We start from the raw sequence: 20,462 nt of genomic DNA on the forward strand, positions 1-20,462 counted from the left end.
CCCTCTGCTCCTGTGCACACATTCTCTCTCTCACCAAAATAAATAAATAAATAAATAAATAAATAAATAAATAAATAAATAAATAAACAAACAAATAAAATAAAATAAAATAAAATAAAATAAAATAAAATAAAATAAATAAAATCCAAACACATTGCTCTGTGTTTTCCTGTTTTTCACTGGCCAACATGTCTTAGGGATTGTTCTACACAACATATCTATTCAAAGTCACTTCATTCTTTTCATGGCTGCAGAGTATTTCATTGAATGTTATCTATTTCCATGTTTAGACCAAGCATGTCAGTTCTTATTCACACATGTGCGCTAGTGACAGGTGTGGTATAACGAGGAAGAAAAAAAGCGACCCCTGACATGCAGGACTTGGCCTGGCACCATCAGTAGAGATCAAGACAAAATGAAGACCACCTTGTAATCATGCCTGAAGACAGAGAAAACATGAATACTGTCGAAGCCACAAAATACCAAATATCTCTCCATTCTGGCAAATGTGAGTGACTACTCCTTTTTAACAAATTATAGCTTTAGCCTCGCTATACATAAGATTTGAGACACCCAATCACAGAATCACCCCTGCTTTTTTTTTTTTAAGTAGGCACCACATCCAGCATGGAACACAATGTGGGGCCTGAACTCACCACCCAGAAATCAAGACTTGAGCTGAGATCAAGAGTCAGATGCTTAATCAAGGGTATGGGGCACCACCTAGGCGCTCCACACTCTTGCTTCTTGACAGCATCCAATGGTTCCTTAAATCTTCCTCAAAATCACCTAACATGAACTCCAATCCTTCAAGTCTTTTTTAACATACTCTTACTGAGACATTCATGGTGTGTGTTCTTGATGAAATGAGTAATAAACCCAATTTGTTTAATTGCAAGTGTATTCCTGGGGGTCTCTGGCTGGAAGGCACTGCACTGGTTTGTAATGGATATTTAGAGTCCAGTGACCACTTGGATTATCCATGACTTTGCTCCATACTGTTAGTGGAAATATTTGAAAAAATAACCATACTGTAAAGTCTTAAAGTCCCTAAAACATTATTATATGCATTTAAGACAAAATTTTTTCATCACAAGAAAAAAAAAATGTAGCTATGTGAGGTAACGGATATTAACTAGACTTACCGTGATGATAATTTTGCTATAATATCTATCAAATCATTTCGTTGTATACCTTAAATTAATCCAATGTTGTCAATTACATGTCAATAAAACCAGAAATAAAAGACAAAATTTTATGTAAATGTTGGATACCAAATGGAATAATATATAGAATATAAAATCCTGAAGCTACAACAAAATCTAAGGGCATCTTACTGAGCTGGATACTGGCTGGCTGGTGGCTGAGTTTCTACAAATTGTGAGTCTGGCATTCAATTCTTCTGCAAGATGAGTCTGAACATCCAAGTTATTTGATGCTGGAGGTGATGGGAAGGCCTGATTGCTATACATGGTGGCTTCATCTTCTCTTATAATTTCCCAGCTCTAAAATAAACAGAATAATCGTAAGCCACACATACTTTTATCTACTGCTATAATATGTGTCTATGGACAAGAACAAGAAAATTACTTCTACCTCGGAAGACTCTCGATTATCCACACTTTCTGTTTCCTCAGATATCTGCCGTCTGGTAGTAAATGCACGCTGTGCTTGCAGTTGCATGTTACCATTCTCAGCATCAGTTAGGTTGTCCCTGGATTAGAAATATAAAAGCTGTCACCCATGTCTGCAGATAGTTAAAATGATAGTCAAAGATGCTATGACCACTTTTTTTTTTTTTTTTTTTTGCTGTGACCATTTTATAAAATACCTTAGATCAGAATTCACTGGTTTGGGCCAAAGGCTATTTCAATATGCATAGATTAGGTCATGGGCACATTGGTATCTTCAGGGTACCTTATGGAATTAAGGTTTTATGAAAATGTGTAACACATCTGACTGATATTTTAGTTCATCACCACGCCTAGGGTAATGTTTGGCATGTAAGGGCACTCAAAAATATTTGTTAAATAAATGAATATCTGAGAGTTTCATAAGTAATTTTAGTATATTATTATTTTGCCATGCTATTATATGAATAAAATCTAGAGTAGCTATAGAGAGACTATAAAAAAGAAGCTTTAAGATTTGCATATACAGCTTCAAGAACCAGACAGTAACATTTTCTGGAACTGATCTTAAGCCAAGACTAGAGTTCCCTATGCATGAACTTAGAGGACAAAATGAAATATCATGTAAGAAACTTAATAGGTTACAGATTAAATAGTATCTGTTTTTGATCATTTATAGAAATGGGCCTGGTCTGAAAAACAATAATAGTAAAAACATGACTGAGTTTAGGCAAGTTTAGTAAATCAGACTGAACACCATTATCCCACTGAGTATTATTATTCTAGCTATTTGAATTTAATATAACCAGATCATCAGATCAGATTTTATACAAATATTTAATAACAAAATTATTGTTAATTTATTTAATGCCATATAAGTCCAGGGTAGTCAAAAGACCAGCTCTTACTGCACTATTGCTGAAGAAGACTTAATTTTGACAGATGGTCATAGGGGAATACTTCAGATTTTTCTCACCTGAATACCTGATTTAGGCTAGCTGAAAGTGACATCAACCATAGTGAAAGAAATGTGAGTCCGTTCAAGTCAGGCTTGCTGTAATACTAAGGTATGCAGTAGGACAATTTTGTAGAGTTTCATAGTGTCTTCAGTTTTGCAATGTGCACAGGTCCCTACAAAGATTGATGCTTCTGTGCCATGAAGAACCAGCATCACTGATTTGGTTTGGAAGGATTTGAGAACAGAAAATATCTATGAAAGTGCTTAGACTGTGTCAGACACAAAATGCGAGAGCTAAAAATTAGAAATTAATGGACAAATAAAAATTTTAAGTCTCTGTCAAAAAGTAGACTAATGAAAGCCTTCATAAGGCTATAAGGGAGGAGAAATGGAAGGGTATTTGATAATAAATGTGAGTAATGGGACATATGTGTTTATTTATAAATATACAGTCTGATGATAATAAAAGAAAAATGTCACTGAGAAGACATAAATTAGAATACCTCAAAGGTCATTCTATCCTTGATCTGTGTGCACTGGAAATTATGTATGTATTGACCAGATTGGCAAATGAGTGTTTAACAAAAACCTTGTTATTCAGTCCTTTATATTTTACAGGTAACTTATATGTAAAAATAGTTTACTGTAGAAATTAACATTTTATTATATTTCAGTAACAAACTACAAAAATTTCCAAGAATTTCTAAACCAGTCTAAAGAGAAAAACACATCTTCTGTGGCTGCAAAATAATTTTTAAAAAGAAGCAATTAGAAGGGTGGCATTTGTGACTCAGATAATTTTGAATGTTATCAAATCATTTTAAAAAAAAAATTGTTGGGCAGCCTGGGTGGCTCAGTGGTTTAGCGCTGCCTTCAGCCCAGGGCATGATCCTGGAGACCCAGGATCAAGTCCCATGTCAGGCTCCCTGCATGGAGCCTGCTTCTCCCTCTGCCTGTCTCTGCCTCTCTTTCTCTCTGTGTCTCTCGTGAATAAATAAATAAAATCTTAAAAAAAAAAAAAAAAAAGAAAAGAAAAGAAAAAAGAAACTGTTAAGGTGGCATTTTAAAAGCCCTGGACCATAAAAATCCTCATATTTTTATAGTTTATGGGTTCCTATACTATTATAAATCCATTTGAGACACAACTAACTTCAAAATGAAAATTAGTGGTCAAAAGTGTATTCAGATTACAAATGTGAAAGCCACCAGCACATACTGAGCGGTTGGTCTTTTCCACTGTGTTCTTCTAGATTCATGGTTTACATAGTAGGTCCTTCCAAGAATATCCTGCCTCTCTTCCCATCCTGGAGGTAGAGGAGAAGGTTCTTGCTGCTGCTGCAAATGGCAGGCAGCATCCGGTTGGTCCAAAACAACCCAGCCAGGCTGAAAAACAGAGTGGTAACAATTAAGCTTATGCTTGATTTCTTTTTTACCTTATAAATAAATTATGCTGGAGGAAATTTAAAAAGAAATTTAGCATATTCAGTTCCAGAAATTACGCAAGGAAGAATCTGCACAGTGTCAACTTTTAAGACCATAATATGAACATATTATGATAATGAAGAGTTTTTTCGGCAAAATAATATTTAAATTTTGCCTGAAACTCTTAACATTTCTCAAAAAAGTTTTAAAATATAGCTAGTAGGAAAAAAAAAACAGAAAAAAAATTTATTTTTTTGAAGATTTTTATATTTTAGTAGTCTCTATATCCCATGTGGGGCTTGAACTCACAAACCTGAGATCAAGACCTAGTCTGAGATCAAGAGTTGGACACTTAATCCAACTGAGCCACCCAGGCACCCCTACATTACAGATTTTTGAAAATAATGGGACAAGGCAATTCTCAAGTTCAAATAGAAACACAAACGATCAACAATAACCAGGACAGTTCTGAAAACAGAAGAACGAGAGGTTAACTCTACTGAATAAAATATATTATACAGGGTGGCAATTAAAGCTGTACAGCATTGGGCACACACACACATACACAGGTCAACAGAATGAATTAGAAAGCCCAGAACGACTCATGTTTATAGGACTTTAGGATGTGATAAAGACAGTTCAAATTTGTGGGGAAATAGGCAAATTACTTAGAAAAAAATTACGTGGGGTGCTACCTCACATGTTATACCAGGATATCACAGATTGAGCAATGTGTAAATGTTACAAAGTAAAACCAACATGTATTATTACAGTAAAGCTCGGGGGATTTCAAAGGTATGTTCCAAGAGTGAGGAAGCCTTTAAGTATAAAGAAGACTGATAAATTTGATTACAAAATCCTCAAATTTGCATATGGCAAAAACTTCCAAATCCAAGTAGAAAAAAGAATGACAAACTGGGAAATGTATTTGGTACCATAATAACAGGCAAAAAAGTAATTTCCTTAATACATATATAGTCCTTTGAGGCACTGGGTGGGGATCTAGTGTTGAAGGACTGGTGTGTGCCAGCCAGCTGATGGCTTAGAAGGTGGAAAAGAATTCTTTGATGTTGGAAGACTAACTCTGAAAAGACAAGGGTCAGGGAAAAGAGCTGGGAAGGAAAGGAATGTTTTCTGGCAGCCCAGAGGAAAAGACAGGGGTTTCTGCAGCAAGGCTGATCTCTCTGGCTGGTCTGGTGGGAGGGTTATGGACGGAGGCAGGACAGAAGGTGAAACAGGCAGAGGGGGTAGGGAGAGAGTAAGACAAAAAATTCTTCTGGAAAAAAGGATCTGCATGGGAAGTAAATTCACCCCTTTCTTATTTATTTTTTTCCTTTTTACCTCTTCTACAGTACTGACATCTCTTTAATTTGGCCTCCTTTTATTGCTCTATTTCTCTCCTTTCCCTTTATTGACTTACTTTCTCTCTCCATCTATGTTTACCTTCTCTCTCTCTTTTTCATTCCTTTAAATGATCATAATGTAGGACCTACATACCTAAAAATCAGTCTTGTATATGTTAAATTTTATTGCTGGTTTCGATTTTAAAAGTATATGAACTGAATTTTTATATTTCACCCTCTTGAAAAAAGGTTGTTTAAAAAATATGGTCATTGGTTTTTCTGTAGATTATTGAAATTTATTAATAAAAGGGTCCTCACTACTGCTGTAAAGGATTGTAAAAGTGCTTAGAGCTAGGAAAATGGTACCACAGATTATTTCTTTAAAATCTTCTTAAAGGGCAGCCCGGGTGGCTCAGCGGTTTAGCGCCGCCTTCAGGCCAGGGTGTGATCCTGGAGTCCCAGGATCGAGTCCCACATTGGGCTCCCTGCATGGAGCCTGCTTCTCCCTCTGCCTGTGTCTGCTTCTCTCTCTCTCTTTCTCTCTCTCTCTCTCTCTCTGTGTCTCTCATGAATAAATAAATAAAATCTTAAAAAAAAATCTTCTTAAAGATTTCTCTCTTAAAAGTCTCCTTAGTGAATTTATGCTACCTAAGTAAACCTGAGAAGGAGAAAAGCTAATTTAATTAAAGGCCTAATTTTTAAAAACCTGTTTAAAGTTCAAGGAAATACAGTTGTACATTTAAATATTGTTTAGAAAGACTGAGTTTTCTTTTCTTTTTTTTTTTTTTGTATAGAATGCCTCCCTATGAAACATGTATCAAGCTAACCACACAAATCACAAAATAATTTTATAAATATCAATGAATGTCATTTAATTACTAATTTAATGGAGTCAAAGAGTATTAGAAAGAAACCATTCAGAGCTAAAACATATGTTATACATTAATCTCACAAAATACATACAACTAAATCTAAATTTGCAGAGGGTACAAAAATCAAATGTTAAATAATAATCTATTATAGCCAGACTTTGAAGTACTAAGGAATACAGATTGCCCCAAGAGCAAGCCTCTTTTGAAAATGACAATTGTTTTCTTTAAAGAGTAAAATTTTGTATATTCAGTTACAAACTAGATGTCAAAGACAAGACTTCTCTGGTCATTAGCTACACAGAAGATAAATAAGCACAGATTCATGTGTTTGAATTCCTAGGGCCTTTCATAAATAAACTCCTACATGCTTACATCTCCTGAAATTATAAGGTGCATTCTGAGGGAATTCAAACATTGAGACCTGAGACCACAAAATGAAGCAAAGCAACTCTACCCACAGAAACTGAACTGTGAATAAGGTACCTGTGATATGTGTGTGTGGGCAAAACTTGGAGCAGGTTCCTAAATAATGAAACACTGTTAATTTTTTTTAAGTTACTAAATAAAGAATTTTCTTCCTTTATGGCAGGCATCCTTCACTGCAAACAGAATTCAATTATGCAAGATATCCTGTGCACCAAAATGCCAGGCAGAGAAACTTCAACCCAATAAATATCTAAAATTTTTAAAAAGTGATTATAATATGATAAATCAGATAAAAAGTAAAAAAAGAAAAGGTACTCAAATAAGCAAATATAGACTTAAGAGAAGATATCAATTTTTTTGCTTGCCAAACTAAGGGCTAACTATATTCTGTGATTTAAAGAAAAAAGTTCTTTCCTTCTATTATTACAGATTTTCTCATAAAGTAAAATCTTATTCCCAGAGGGGCACCTGGGTGGCTAAGAGTCTGACGCTTGATCTCAGCTCAGGTCTTGATCACAGGGTTGTGAGTTCAAACCCCATGTTGGACTCCGTGCTGGGAGTGGAGCCTATTTAAAAAAATGCCCAGAAAGCTCTGTTGCAAAAGCACAGCTTGTTCTCAAGCTTTCTTTCTCAAGGTATGTGGGTGTATGAAGTCGAGGCCAGTGCTGGGGGAGGTCCCTCACCTTTACAATTCTTCTGGAGGTTTAACCAGACCCTCAGCAAAATGGCATGACTATTAAAGAAGGCACACACAAGAAAACTCTCCAAAGCAAATTGGTACCAATATACTGTGTGCTTTCAGTAAATGTCGCTTTAATGGGAATGTCAAGAGACAGGTGTTTTTCTTCTGGAAGAAATCCTAGAGGTCATTTGGTAGAATACAGTCATTCTACAAATGAAGAGCCATGGTTCAGAGACATTTGACAATTCACACAGTCACTTAGCTCATTAGTAGCACAGCTTGGGATGAGAATTCCAGTCTCCGAATCCCCATCCAATTCTATCCCAAACACATGCTCTCTAACTCTTCCTCACTCACCCTCAACGCATGTAGCTCTGCCCAAATACTTGACTTGGGCTTTTTCTTATTCTGTCATCCATGAAAATTGTTAAATTCTATTTGCCCCAAATAAATACAGCCTTATCAGATTATTTGAATTCTTTCCCTCTCTCATTCCCTCCTTACTTCTGAACCCTCTCAGCCTCCCCCCAACCATGAGCAGAAAAGTAGTCTTCTCAAAATTTCCATATTTAACTTACAAATAGTAAATTGTATTCTTACTTTAATGGAAAGGAATAGGACATGGTCTTAGAAAATTCTAAAAAAACGGAAAGAGTTAATGACTTAATTACAATAAATGCTTTCATTTATAAACATCATATTCTCTATTCACTAACCTTTAAGAATGCCATCAATAATGGCCATTCATTCTACAGAAATGTCCTTAGAAGTAAGAAATAAATATTTAATGAACACTTGTGTAAAATACACAAATGCCCATGTAAATAATTTTTATTGTATACATTAACTTCATTGAATAAAGTTATTTTTTCTTCAAAGTATAGTAAAATAAGAAATGAGATATTTTCTTTTCAGTTGAATAAAAAATTTATAAAATCTCACCTCTAGTTCCTCGGCCTGTTCTGTGTTATCTTCTTCTGAGCCACTGGTTTTAGGTAAATAAGTCATTTTTAATCTCAAATAACCTTTAACTCTTGATTTGTGACTGTAGAAAACAAAATAATTATTCACAAAACTTTAAGAAGAAAAGCATTCATTTAACAAGAATTTACTGAATACCTACTAGCTACTAGAGGAGACCCAAAGACAAGCTTGAGGACAGAAGATATCTAGGCAAAGGAGTGAGTGGTGGAGAAAATTTAACAAATACAAATAAATGTTATGAAATAAATAAGACATGAAGGAAGTGTGACTGACAGATTTGGGAGGAGGAGAATAAGCATCTGAGTAGGTGCTAGCAGACTGGGGAGGATTTTGACCCAGGTAAGTGAAGGGAAAAGCATATGAGTGGAGAAAAGAGTAAAAATGAGTGAACAGATGGGAAAGCTGGGGAAGAGTAAAGGAAATGGTCATGGTTGGGCTTGGCTGGCCTACAGAATACATAGGGAAGGTAGGGTTGATCCAGAGGATGAGGTCCATGTGAAACAAGAGAACTTTTGATGTTATTTTGCACACACTGGGAAGCCAGAGTACTTGGGGGGATAGAGAAAGGCATCCTCAGAGATGTGCTTTGAGGATCTTAATCTCCTCAGACTGTAGAGGATGACAGAAAAGTGGAGAGCAAGACCTGGTGTCTGGAACTTACTGTCTTTCTTTGACAGCTGTTTGAATCTATCATACATTAATTTATCTACTCTATTTTCATAATGTATCTTGTATCACCTCTTCGAATAATGAGTTGTCCAAGCTAAAGGCTGCTGTCGTATTAATACTTAAAAGAATTTAAATCTGTCTATTGCTGCCACCAAAGCTAGCATCTTACTTAAGAAATCCTTCCTTGTCCTCACTTTCTGTACAGATTGTTTGATGATTTTTATAGATATCAGCTATGTAACTCATTACCCTTTTCTTTCTTTCTTTCATTCTTTCTTTCTTTCTTTCTTTCTTTCTTTCTTTCTTTCTTTCTTTTTTTCTTTCTTTCCTTCCGTCCTTCCTTTCTTCTTTCTTTCTTTCTCTTTCTTTCTCTTTCTTTCTTTCTTTCTTTCTTTCTTTCTTTCTTTCTTTCTCTTTCTTTCTTTCTTTCTTTCCTTCCTTCCTTCCTTCCTTCCTTCCTTCCTTCCTTCCTTCCTTCCTTCCTTCCTTCCTTTTTTTTCTTTCTTCCTTTCCTTCCTTCCTTCCTTCCTTCCTTCCTTCCTTTATCTATCTATCTATCTATCTATCTATCTATCTATCTATCTATCTATCTCATTTATTCATGAGAGGCACAGAGAGAAAGGCAGAGACATAGGCAGAGGAAGAAGCAGGCTCCCTGTGGGGAGCCTGATGTGGGACTCGATCCCAGGACCCTGAGCCAAAAGGCAGGTGCTCAACCACTGAGCCACCCAGGTGCCTCTACCCTCTTTCTTTCTGGACAAAAAAAGCCCCACCTTTTATTCTATATTCAAGAGATACTCCCTTCCTCACCTATCCCACTTAATCTCTTAGGTGTTCCTTGTACAGTTCTCATGAATTTGCAAACTGTAGCTTTCTTGAGTGGTCAACAGAATCCCTGATGCTATTTTCCAAGGCCACTAATATGGCTCATGTGTCCATTTTTAAGGGAGAGTGCACACTGACTTATTGATATAACAGATGGATACAGAAAACTTGCTCAGAAAATGGTTTATACAAGAGTTTCTCTATAGTGATATGTTTCATATCTTTTTTTAAAAAGATTTTATTCATTTATTTATTTTAGAGATAGAAAGAGCATGAGTGAGATTCGGGGGAGGGGCAGAGGGAGAGGGACAAAAGACTCCCCGCTGAGCAGCGAGCTTGATTCAGGGCTTGATCCCAGGGCTCTGAGATCATGTCCCGAACCAAAATTCAGAGTCAGCTGCTTAGCTGACTGAGCCATCCAGGTGTCCCTCATGTCTTTTCAACTAGACAATAAGCCTGTGGGTTTGCACCTAATGGGGCAAAGTAGCATCAGAAAGTCTAAGAATGCAGTACATTTTCTCTTGATTTAAAGTTCTTTCTGCACTTGCAGTGATATCCAGTGCAGACAGAAGATGTAAATTATATATATATATATATATTTTTTTTAATTATATATTTTTAAAGATAATGATACTAGGAAGCATTTGACAAGGTTAAAAAGCAGGCTACTAGGGCAATCAAATAAGAGAAGAAAATATTTATTTATTCTTGGTATGCACATGCCACAATCAGTCTAAAGTTAAAGGAAGATAAGATTTACATTCCAAGACTTCTACAGAAGTTAAATATATGACTTCTCTTATAGAAAATAAATATTAAGAGAGCACTATCCCTTTTATTTTGCTTTAACAATTTATATTACAAAGAGTAATTAAATGTTTTAAATGAAAAATTTTACTAATTTCCCATCATATATCTTTCATTTTGTATTTTCTAGTTTTAAAAGCAAGACAAATACTATTGTATGGATATACAGATGTACTTCATTATTTTGACTTTGACTTTTTTGACAGTAAATCCATACATGTCCTCACTAGATTTTACTTGACTATGCGGTATAGATGGTCAAAAGGAGTTTTATTTGGAGTTTCATTTACAACTTAAGCTTAAAAATTTTAAGTTTAGGAAGATGGACTTATGAACATGCTATTTGGGTTTTAAATTCTAGTCACTGCTCATGTTATTTTCTCTAAATATTTGAGTTTTCTGAAATATTTTTAATTAATATATGCAAGACATAGTTAGGTTTTTCTGAAATTGGTTTTGTGTACGTCAAATTGGATATTGCTTTTGGTGGAAGTAATGTTTGTGATTTTTAAAAGGATAGTATGACAAAATTACATATACTTTAAGATAAATAATAAAACAATAACACCTTCTAGTCTGATAAATATTAAGAGGACAAGTCTTTCCTAAAGGGGTATGAATACTTTTCTATATGTTCAGAATTTTTGGTGCTGTGCATATATTACTTTTTAATCAGAAACAACAGTAAAGCTTTAAAAATAATATTTAGAAGTAGCTTATTTACACAGGTTTAAACTTTGAATTTCAAAAGAGACTACTATAATATATCATGAGATTTTAAAAATTAATGTTATTATTTTATATTTACTGACCTTCTTGGGTGAAGAACAAAATCCTTAAACGTATATGGTCTCTCCATTCTTGGATTTTCTGTCTAGAATAGAACAGTGGGTTTTCAAGATACATCTATAACATCAAAAACATGTACTTTTAAGGAATATTCATGAACTATGATCTAAGCCATAAGTGAAATTATAAGTGAGAAAAATGTGGCTTTAGCTCATTAAATGGTTATGACTGGTAGCTTGACAGGCCTTTCACTTTCCTATACCATAAAACTTGTGGCAACATCACATCTTAGTACCAAACAGGCTGAGCAGGTGCACTGTGCAGTCAATGGAGGGAAGAAGTAGAAACAAAGTAGAGTGGTTAGCATGTTGGCACCCAAAAGGAATATGGAATATATCTGATGCAAGCAGGTGGGCATGATTAGAGAGTAGAGGCCTTTCTAGGAGAACATAAAAGTAAATAGCCTGGAATGTAAGATTGGATTAAATATATTATCAAAAGCTTGTGATCTCTAAAGACTTTGGAGAGCCAATAAATATCTCAAAAGATTGATATAGTAAAGAAGTATTACCTTTCTTATCAAATTCAACAGCCCTTTGCTTTTATTATTCTTTACTTCTCTCTTACGTTTTGCATTAACTACCCATTCGGTCTTAGAACTTTCCTTAAATTCTCATGGCATTATTTTACTTGTCAGGTTGTTCCTGGTTCTTCTTGTCTGTCTTCTCTGATTGATCCATACTGCCTGAGGTTCAATGTCTGGCCTTTGATGCTCTCATCTATCTTACTTGGACAGCCCATCATTCTCAGAGATTCTGCTGTTACCTCGATGTGGTAACTCTCAATCCTTCCAGCCTCTTTCTCTACACAATTGATTTTTATATTTCTGTCGGCTGCCCACTTTAGACTTCCATTTTTTCCTGTTTTCTCCTGAAATTCATTATGGCTAAAAATGAATATATTCTTTTTCAAAACAAAATGGCTTTCCTCCTACCTTTTCTACTTAAGACACCACCTTGATCTCCCAAATTCAATCTGTATTATCATTACTTTTTGTTCATTTTTTTTCTCAACCTCCATTTCAGAAACCTGGCCCAAGAATGTTTCATTATGAAATGATTTCTGAATCTTACTTTCCTTCATTGTTGTTATATGCTTGGTCCACATTCAGGTTCACGCCCATCACATTGTAAAGGATTTTAGGTTCTTTCTGTGAGACTAAGCTCTCCCCATTCTACTTATTCAGCAGATTATGTCCAAACTGATTTTCCTCAGACATGCTTTCCTGATGTCAACCAACCTCAGTAACTCTCTATTTCTTACTGGGGTTCATGTAAGGGAATCTTGAAAATAAAATTAAAATGGAAAATTGAGATGAGTTTTCATAAAATAATATGCTCAAGAATTAATAGCAGAATATATTTTACAAATCAAATATTTACATTTACTATCTTATGCATCTATAAGTATTTATTAGAAAGAAAAGAATTAACACAAAAATTAAAATCATAGACATCTCTACCAACCGGTAATGGATAAAGAGGAACATCCACTTGACCTAGGAAATCATCTCTGGTCTATAAGAAAAAGAATAAAAAGTAAGATTAGTAATGTGCTCAATGTTTTTATAAAAATTGGTAAGCTATTGCCATCATTCACAAAAAATGTAGAAGTCTTTTTTGTTTAATCCCATGCAATATCAATGGAAAATAAAAGGGGATATGGTACAATTTGTGGTAATGGTAGAATAGGGTATATTAGACCAATCCCTTTGCAGATAATAATTATATACTCTGAAAAAAACAGAAAAACTATTTGAAAGTACTATGGAGTTACCACAAACAAGCAGAAACTGAAGGGGAGTCAATCTTTGGAAGAAGAAACTTATTGCACAGGATTCAAATTTACATGGCTTTTTACCTAATAGTACTTCACAGTTCATATAGCAGTACAATTAGAACTCAAGCAGAAATTTGACATCTTACTCATTTGGGGAGTATGAAGAACTAGCTAGAGGTTAATAGAATAACTAGAAAGCGAGGGGGGACAATCTCTGAAAGAAAGAAGCCACAGAAATCCCTCCAAATCTATACATAAACTCTACCCAAATTCTTAGCTGATTCCTGAACTGTATATATGAAAGGCAGCAGCTGGAACATTGAGCATAGATTTTAGCTGATGTTCACCTAAGAGGAGAGAGCATTGGATCTCAGCTAAGTCAACAACTTGCTAGAACAAAAGTCAACACTCTTCAGGGAAAGAGAGTAAAATTTACTGTCTCAATCAGGTACCAGATACACTGTCCAATACACAATAAAAAGTTACTAAACATGCAAAGAAACAGAAAAATGTGATCCAGCACCAAGAGGAAAAGTCCTTAATAGAAACTGGCCACAAGATAAGCCAGATCTTGGAATTAGCAGACAGAGAAATTAAAGCAGCTATGAAAAAGATGCTCAAGGACTTAAAAGGAAAATAAAGTCATAATGAATTGAAGGAGGGGGAATCTTAGTAGTGAAATGGAAACTATAAAACTGAATAAGGGCAGCCCCAGTGGCGCAGCGGTTTGGTGCCGCCTGTAGCCTGGGGTGTGATCCTGGAGACCTGGGATCGAGTCCCACATCGGGTTCCCTGCATGGAGCCTGCTTCTCCCTCTGCCTGTGTCTCTGCCTCTCTCTCTCTGTGTCTATGAATAAATAAATAAAATATTTTAAAAAACTGAATCAAATGTATATTTTGAAATATATATAGGACTAAAAAATGTAACATCTGAATTAAGGATCACTAGATAGGCTTAACATATGATTAAAGGTGACTGGAGAAAAGTTCTGTGAACTTTTAAGATATACCAATATAATTTATATAATATGAAAAGTAAAAAGGACTTATGGAAAAGTTTCATGCAATCTAACATATGTGTAACTGGTGTGCCAGAAATAGAGAAGAGGGAAGGGACAGGGGGAGAAAGAGAAAGAGAGAAAGGAAGAGTATAGGAGAAAAAAAATATTGGAAGAAAAAAGTAGCCAGCTTCCCCAAACATTAATATCTTACATAACCATAGTACAATGATTAAAACCAGGAATACTATTTTTTGGAGGAAATAGTAATACTTTTATATATCTAATCTTTTATTCTTAAGTTTAAATCATAAATAAAAATCTATATACATAATGGTATCTGTCACCCATATTTATCAAAGTAGTTATAGTAACATAAAAACCTTGACCCTCCCATGCAAGTTGCCAGAGCAAAAGAGGGTTAACTGTTCAATAAACTACTTTCAGTATCCATCCACATACTCTTTTTTAAATTAAGATATAGTAAACAGGGATCCCTGGGTGGCACAGCGGTTTGGTGCCTGCCTTTGGCCCAGGGAGCAATCCCGGGGACCCGGGATTGAATCCCACTCGGGCTCCCTGAATGGAGCCTGCTTCTCCCTCTGCCTGTGTCTCTGCCTCTCTGTCTCTCTCTGTGTGACTATCATGAATAAATAAATAAAATCTTTAAAAAAAAAAAAGATATAGTAAACATATAACATTATATTACTTTTAGGTATATGACATAATGAATCAGTATTTGTATATATTGCAAAATGATCACAAGTTTATTTAACATCTATCACCACACATATTTTTTTCCTCTTGTGATAGGAACTTACAAGATTTGCTCTCTTAGCTTCAAAATATGCAATATAGTATTACTTCTAGTTGCCATACTGCACATTACACTCTCATTTTTTAACTGGAATTTTATACCTTTTGACTCCCTTTATCCATTTCACCCACCTCCACCCCCTGACTCTGGAAACTACCAATTTGTTCTCTGTATCCAAGAGGACATTTTTTTTTTTTTTAAGATTACACAAATGAGTAAGATCATATGGTATTTGTCTTTGTCTGACTTATCTGACTTAGCATAATATCTTCAAGGTCTGTCCACGTTGTTGTAAATGGCAAAATTTCACTTTTCTTTATGCTGAATAATATTTCATCATATATATATATATATTCTCTCTCTCTCTCTCTCTATATATATATATATATGTATATATATATCACTACATATTCTTTATCCATTCATCCACTGATGGACCCTGAACGTTGTTTCTATAGCTTGAATATTATAAATGGTGCTGCAGTGAAATGGAGGTGCAGATATCTTTTCAAGTTAGTGTTGTCATTTTCTTTGGAAAAATACCCAGCTGGTATAATGTTTTCTTTGGAAATACACATCCTATGTCTTGTCTTTTTGATAATAGCCATTCTGACAGGTGTGTGGTGATATTTGATTATAGTTTTCATTTGCATTTCTTTGATGATGAGTGGTGTTGAGCATCTTTCCATGGGTCTGTTGGCCATATGTATGTCTTCTTTGGGAAAATTTCTATTCAGATCCTCTCCTCATTTTCTAAATCAAATTGTTTATTTGTTTGCTATTGAATTGTATGAAAAACCAGGAATACTATTAGCTAATCTACAGACCTTACTCAAATTTCACCAATTATCCCATTAATTTTGCTCCAGGATCCAATTCAGGATCCCACAATGCACTTAGTTATCATGCCTTCTTAATAATGTCCCTTAATCTGGAAAGTATCTCAGTCTCTTTGTCTTTCATAATCTTGACTCTTATGAAGAATAATGGCTAATTATAGAATGCCCATCAATTTGTATTTGTGTATGTTTCTTCATGGTTGAATTTAGGTTATGCACTTTTTTTGCAAGATTACCATAAAGATAATATTGGAACCCTTCTCAGTGTATCATGTCAGTAGTCAATAAACATGGAATCTTATACATTACGGACAGTTAAGAACCACTAAATATTTGAGGAAAGTCTGTAACATGAAAAACAGAGACCTAACCCCCTCCCCCCATAAAAACCAAACAGAAAGAAGGGAGTCAGATGAATCAGAATAAATTCAGACTGTAAGAGAAATACTTTAGAAAAACTACAGTTAACATTCTCAGAGGTAAGAGATGAAACATCTTTCAAACAGAATAGGAGGTTATAAAAAAAGAAGCACTTAGGGAACAAAAAAGAGCTGTTGGGAATTCAAAATATAACTGAAATAAAAAGTTTAATATACATTGGGAAATAGAGTTAAAGAAATTTCTCAGAAAGTAGAACTAAAAGACAAAAGAAAAGACTTATTCCCAAAATAAGGAAATTACAGGATGAATTTAAGTCCACATCTAAAAAACAGGCATTCCAGAGAGAAAAAGGAAAGGGAAGAAATGATCAAAGAAATATTTTAAGAAACTTCTCTTAAACTCAAGCAAATGAGTTTTGAGAGCAAAAGGTCCCAGTGAGAGTTAGGCAAAATCCATGAAAAAAAGATGCACAGCAAGGCACATCATTGTGACATTTCAGAGCACCAGAAATAAAGAAATTCTAAGCTTTTAGACTTGGAAAGACACAAAGCAGATTATACACAAAACTGAAAGACAAGAGAATAATGTCTTCTAAATTGTGGGAGAAAAATATTTCTTACATTGAATTCTATACCTAGCCAAAGTATCTTTTTTAATAATAAAGGTAGAATAAAGACATTTTCAAACACTGGTTTTCTTTGTAAGGTAAGAGAGGATGTACCTCCACCAAAATAAGGGAGTACATTATGGTAAGGGAAGATGCAGAAAAAAAAAAAAAAAGATGCAGGAGATTCAAGATGGGAGACAAGAAAAGAGGAGCCTCCAAATGATGGGGAAGGGAACTTTCAAAATAACTATAGTGTAAAATCTACAGAAAAACCAGCATATAACTGGAGCAGGAAGACAAATGGTTATAAGAAGGATGTTTCCAGAAGACCAGGAATAACCTTATCTACCTAATAGGCTTTTGTTAAAACTAAATAATGTACATATACTGCTTTACATAATACCCAGAATGTGATAAGCATTAAATAAATGTTAGCTGTCGTATTTGAAATGCTGGATTTTGTAATGAAGCCCTGCTCCTTTTCCAGAAAAGTCTGTGGACATTTCAAACAGGTACATACAATAAAGGAGTATAGCTCGAGACTGAAGCCTAGCAAATTAGCTTAGTTTAGGGCCACATTTCTATTTCAGGGCATGAGCAAATAATTTCTGAAATGGGCAAGTTAGCTTTTAGTTATACCTTCAAAGCTCTTCTATAGTATGGTTCTTTACTCCTGTTTTTATTTCAAGTAGATGTTATACTCTAAATTTGGTCTTTAAGAAGCTATAAATAAGAAAATAAAATGCAACAAAATATAGTAAAATCCTAACCAGGGCTGACTGAGGAATAAAATATTTTGGTTAATTTAGTTTAGGTTTGGCCAAATAGAGAAATAAGTCACTTTTTGGGGGGGAGGGTTGTCTTATTGAATAGCCTTGCCCTTAATAACCTGAATAGAGTAAACGTTTGCCTGTTTGATAATTCATGATCTTGCAGTGCTTCAAAAACATGGTTGTGATCAATCACCACTGGAGTTAACACAGTTACTGAATAGAATTTCTCAAGCTGGGCACTATTGACAAAATGAGCCAGATAATTTTTTGTTGTTGTGGGGGCTGTTCTGAGCATTGAAGGATGTTAGCAACATTCTTGGATTCTACCCACTAGATGTCAGTGGCACCCCTCCACCAGATGTGACAATCAAAACTGTCTCCTACCATTGCCACATGTCCCCTGGATGGCAAAACTGTCCCTGGTTGAAAGCCACTGCTAAAGAAGGTATAAAACAGAATGTCTCCAACAATGAGTAAAAGACCCTCCCTTTTCAAATAACACTTTTACTGAGATAAAATTCATAAAATATACAATTCATCCATTTAAAGTGCACAATCAACTTTAGAACATTTTTGTCACTCCAAAAAGAGTGACACCAGTCACTCCCTATTTCCTCCCTCTCTCTTTAGCCCCAGGCAACTATCAACTATCAACTACCTTCTGTCTCCATGGATTTGTCTATTCTAGACATTTCATATAAATGGAGTCATATAATAAATGGTCCTTTATCACTGGCTTCTTTCACTGATAATGTTTTCAAGGTTCATTCACATTGTAGCAAGTATTGGTATTTTATTCCTTTTTAAATTCTGAATATTATATTGTATGGATATATCATATTGTCTCTTTATCAGTTGGTTGACATTTGGGTTGTTACCATTTCTTAGCTATCATAAAAAATGCTGCTATGAATATTCACATACAAGTTTTTGTGCTGACATATGTTTTCATTTCTCTTGGGTATATACTTAGGAATAAAATTACTGGGTCATGTATAACTCTGTTTAACCTTTTGAGGAACCACCATACTTTCCAAAGTGACTGTACCATTTTATATTTCCATCACTACTATCTGAAGGTTCCAATTTCTCCATATCCTAAACAACACTTATTATTACCTATCTTTTAGATATAGCCCTCCTAGTTGGTATGAAGCAATCTCTAATTGTGGTTCTGAAAAAAAAATTTTTTTTAATTAATTGTGGTTCTGTTTGCATTTCCCTGATGGCCAATGACGTTGAACATCTTTTCATGTACTTATTGTTCTACTTATATCTCAAAATCTCTTAACTTAGAAATCTTCCCTACAGATTCAGTTTCCATTGCAGAAGCAGTGCCTGTCATTATAGAAAGAAGGAAAACATCTTATTCAATATATTGCTCCATATTCCTTGCTCACTGATTGCATTTCGTGAACAAAAACATAGAGCAAAAAATCCCACATATTGGAAATTTTCTTGTCTCAAGTAATTCTGGTATATAAAACATATTTTAAAATTTCTTACATCTTCTTTCTTTCATACAAGTGATTTGAAATGAGTTTCTTCTACTTAAAATGAAATGGTCCCAAAGAAGTATATTTCTAATACTAGAAGAATGAACCAATTTTCCAAACTAAAAGTCAATATACATGGTCTGAGGAGATGGAGAATATGAAACTGGGAACTATCCTGGAAATTCTGGGACATATGGTTGCTATAAATATAGGACAATTAGAGGTTCTTTTTCCATTTACAAAGAAAAAGAAATAGTTTTAAATTCATTCCTATGAAGGCAAGTCAGTCTGTGATGTTCATTAATGTTTCTCTAGCCAACCAATTGTTCCAAATTCTGAATATCAAGCATTTCTTTGCAAGAGTTATTTCCTATATTTGAACCGCTTGCAGCTTACTTTGTAAAGCAAATTTGCATTTGGTAAAATATAAGTAATTTTAAAACACCTGAAATCTGAGTAAGATTTCAGAACAGCAGGTGATTTTAAACAAGACCATTTGTAGTGGGCACAGTTCTGTCAATAAATAATACTATCATAGCTTTGAAGAATACTGAATCCTTGCCTTTAAAAAGTTTCCACTAACTTGGAGTTAGAAATAATTTCCCAGGGCAAATCTACTGTATAAAGCAAAATAATAAAGGAAGACTCACTTCCTCACAATCAAAGCCAGACAACATAGCCAAAGTATTTTTTGCTGTAATATCCAACTTTTACTTTCAGTTATGTTTTTTAATCAGTGAAAATGAGTTTTATACATGAATAAAAATAATTTTACATATGAATAACTTTATTATGTTAAATACAGCGTAGTTTCAGTTTGCAGACTTAACTATAAGCACTTTTTTTTTAATCAAGATGATCTTTTAATTTTAAAACAAAGGTAATGCATATGCAGGGTATAATATCAAAAGGAAAAAGTTTCCTAGCCTCCATCTAACTCTACACTCTGTTCTTCCAAGAAGCAGTAGCTATTTTTGTGTGTTTGGTATGTTTGGGTCTGAAACTATTCAGAGTTTCTTTTCACATACTGTTATGCATCCTGCTCTTTTTCTCTTCAATAATATCTCCATGACTTTGTCCTTTGTCCAATATTAGACCATGTAGAGGTGCTTTACCCTTTTTTTTTTTAAGATTTTATTTATTTATTTGAGAGACAGCAAGGGGGGCGGGGAGCAGTAGAGGGAGAGGGAGAAGCAGGCAACCCATTGAGCAGGGAGCCAGATGTGGGGCTCAATCCCAGGACCCTGATCATGACCTGGGCCCAAGGCAGACTCTTTTTTTTTTTTTGTCCAAGTCAGACTCTT

General features: G+C 34.6%; 1 protein-coding gene across 4 annotated transcripts in view; it reads right to left on the reverse strand.

Moving 5' to 3' along the window:
* Window positions 1-20,462, reverse strand: part of NEDD4 (NEDD4 E3 ubiquitin protein ligase) — a 123,138-nt gene that overhangs the window by 27,055 nt on the left and 75,621 nt on the right. For all 4 annotated transcript variants that reach the window (XM_077881190.1, XM_077881191.1, XM_077881189.1 and 1 more), the window contains 6 exons: window positions 12,935-12,985; window positions 11,432-11,493; window positions 8,277-8,379; window positions 3,806-3,972; window positions 1,597-1,714; window positions 1,338-1,505 (listed from right to left, as the gene is read on the reverse strand). In XM_077881190.1, the coding sequence (XP_077737316.1) occupies window positions 1,338-1,505; window positions 1,597-1,714; window positions 3,806-3,972; window positions 8,277-8,379; window positions 11,432-11,493; window positions 12,935-12,985 (669 nt within the window). The remainder of the gene's footprint in view (window positions 1-1,337; window positions 1,506-1,596; window positions 1,715-3,805; window positions 3,973-8,276; window positions 8,380-11,431; window positions 11,494-12,934; window positions 12,986-20,462) is intronic.

The sequence above is a fragment of the Canis aureus genome, chromosome 32, assembly GCF_053574225.1.
Source record: "Canis aureus isolate CA01 chromosome 32, VMU_Caureus_v.1.0, whole genome shotgun sequence".
Taxonomy (NCBI): Eukaryota; Metazoa; Chordata; class Mammalia; order Carnivora; family Canidae; genus Canis; species Canis aureus.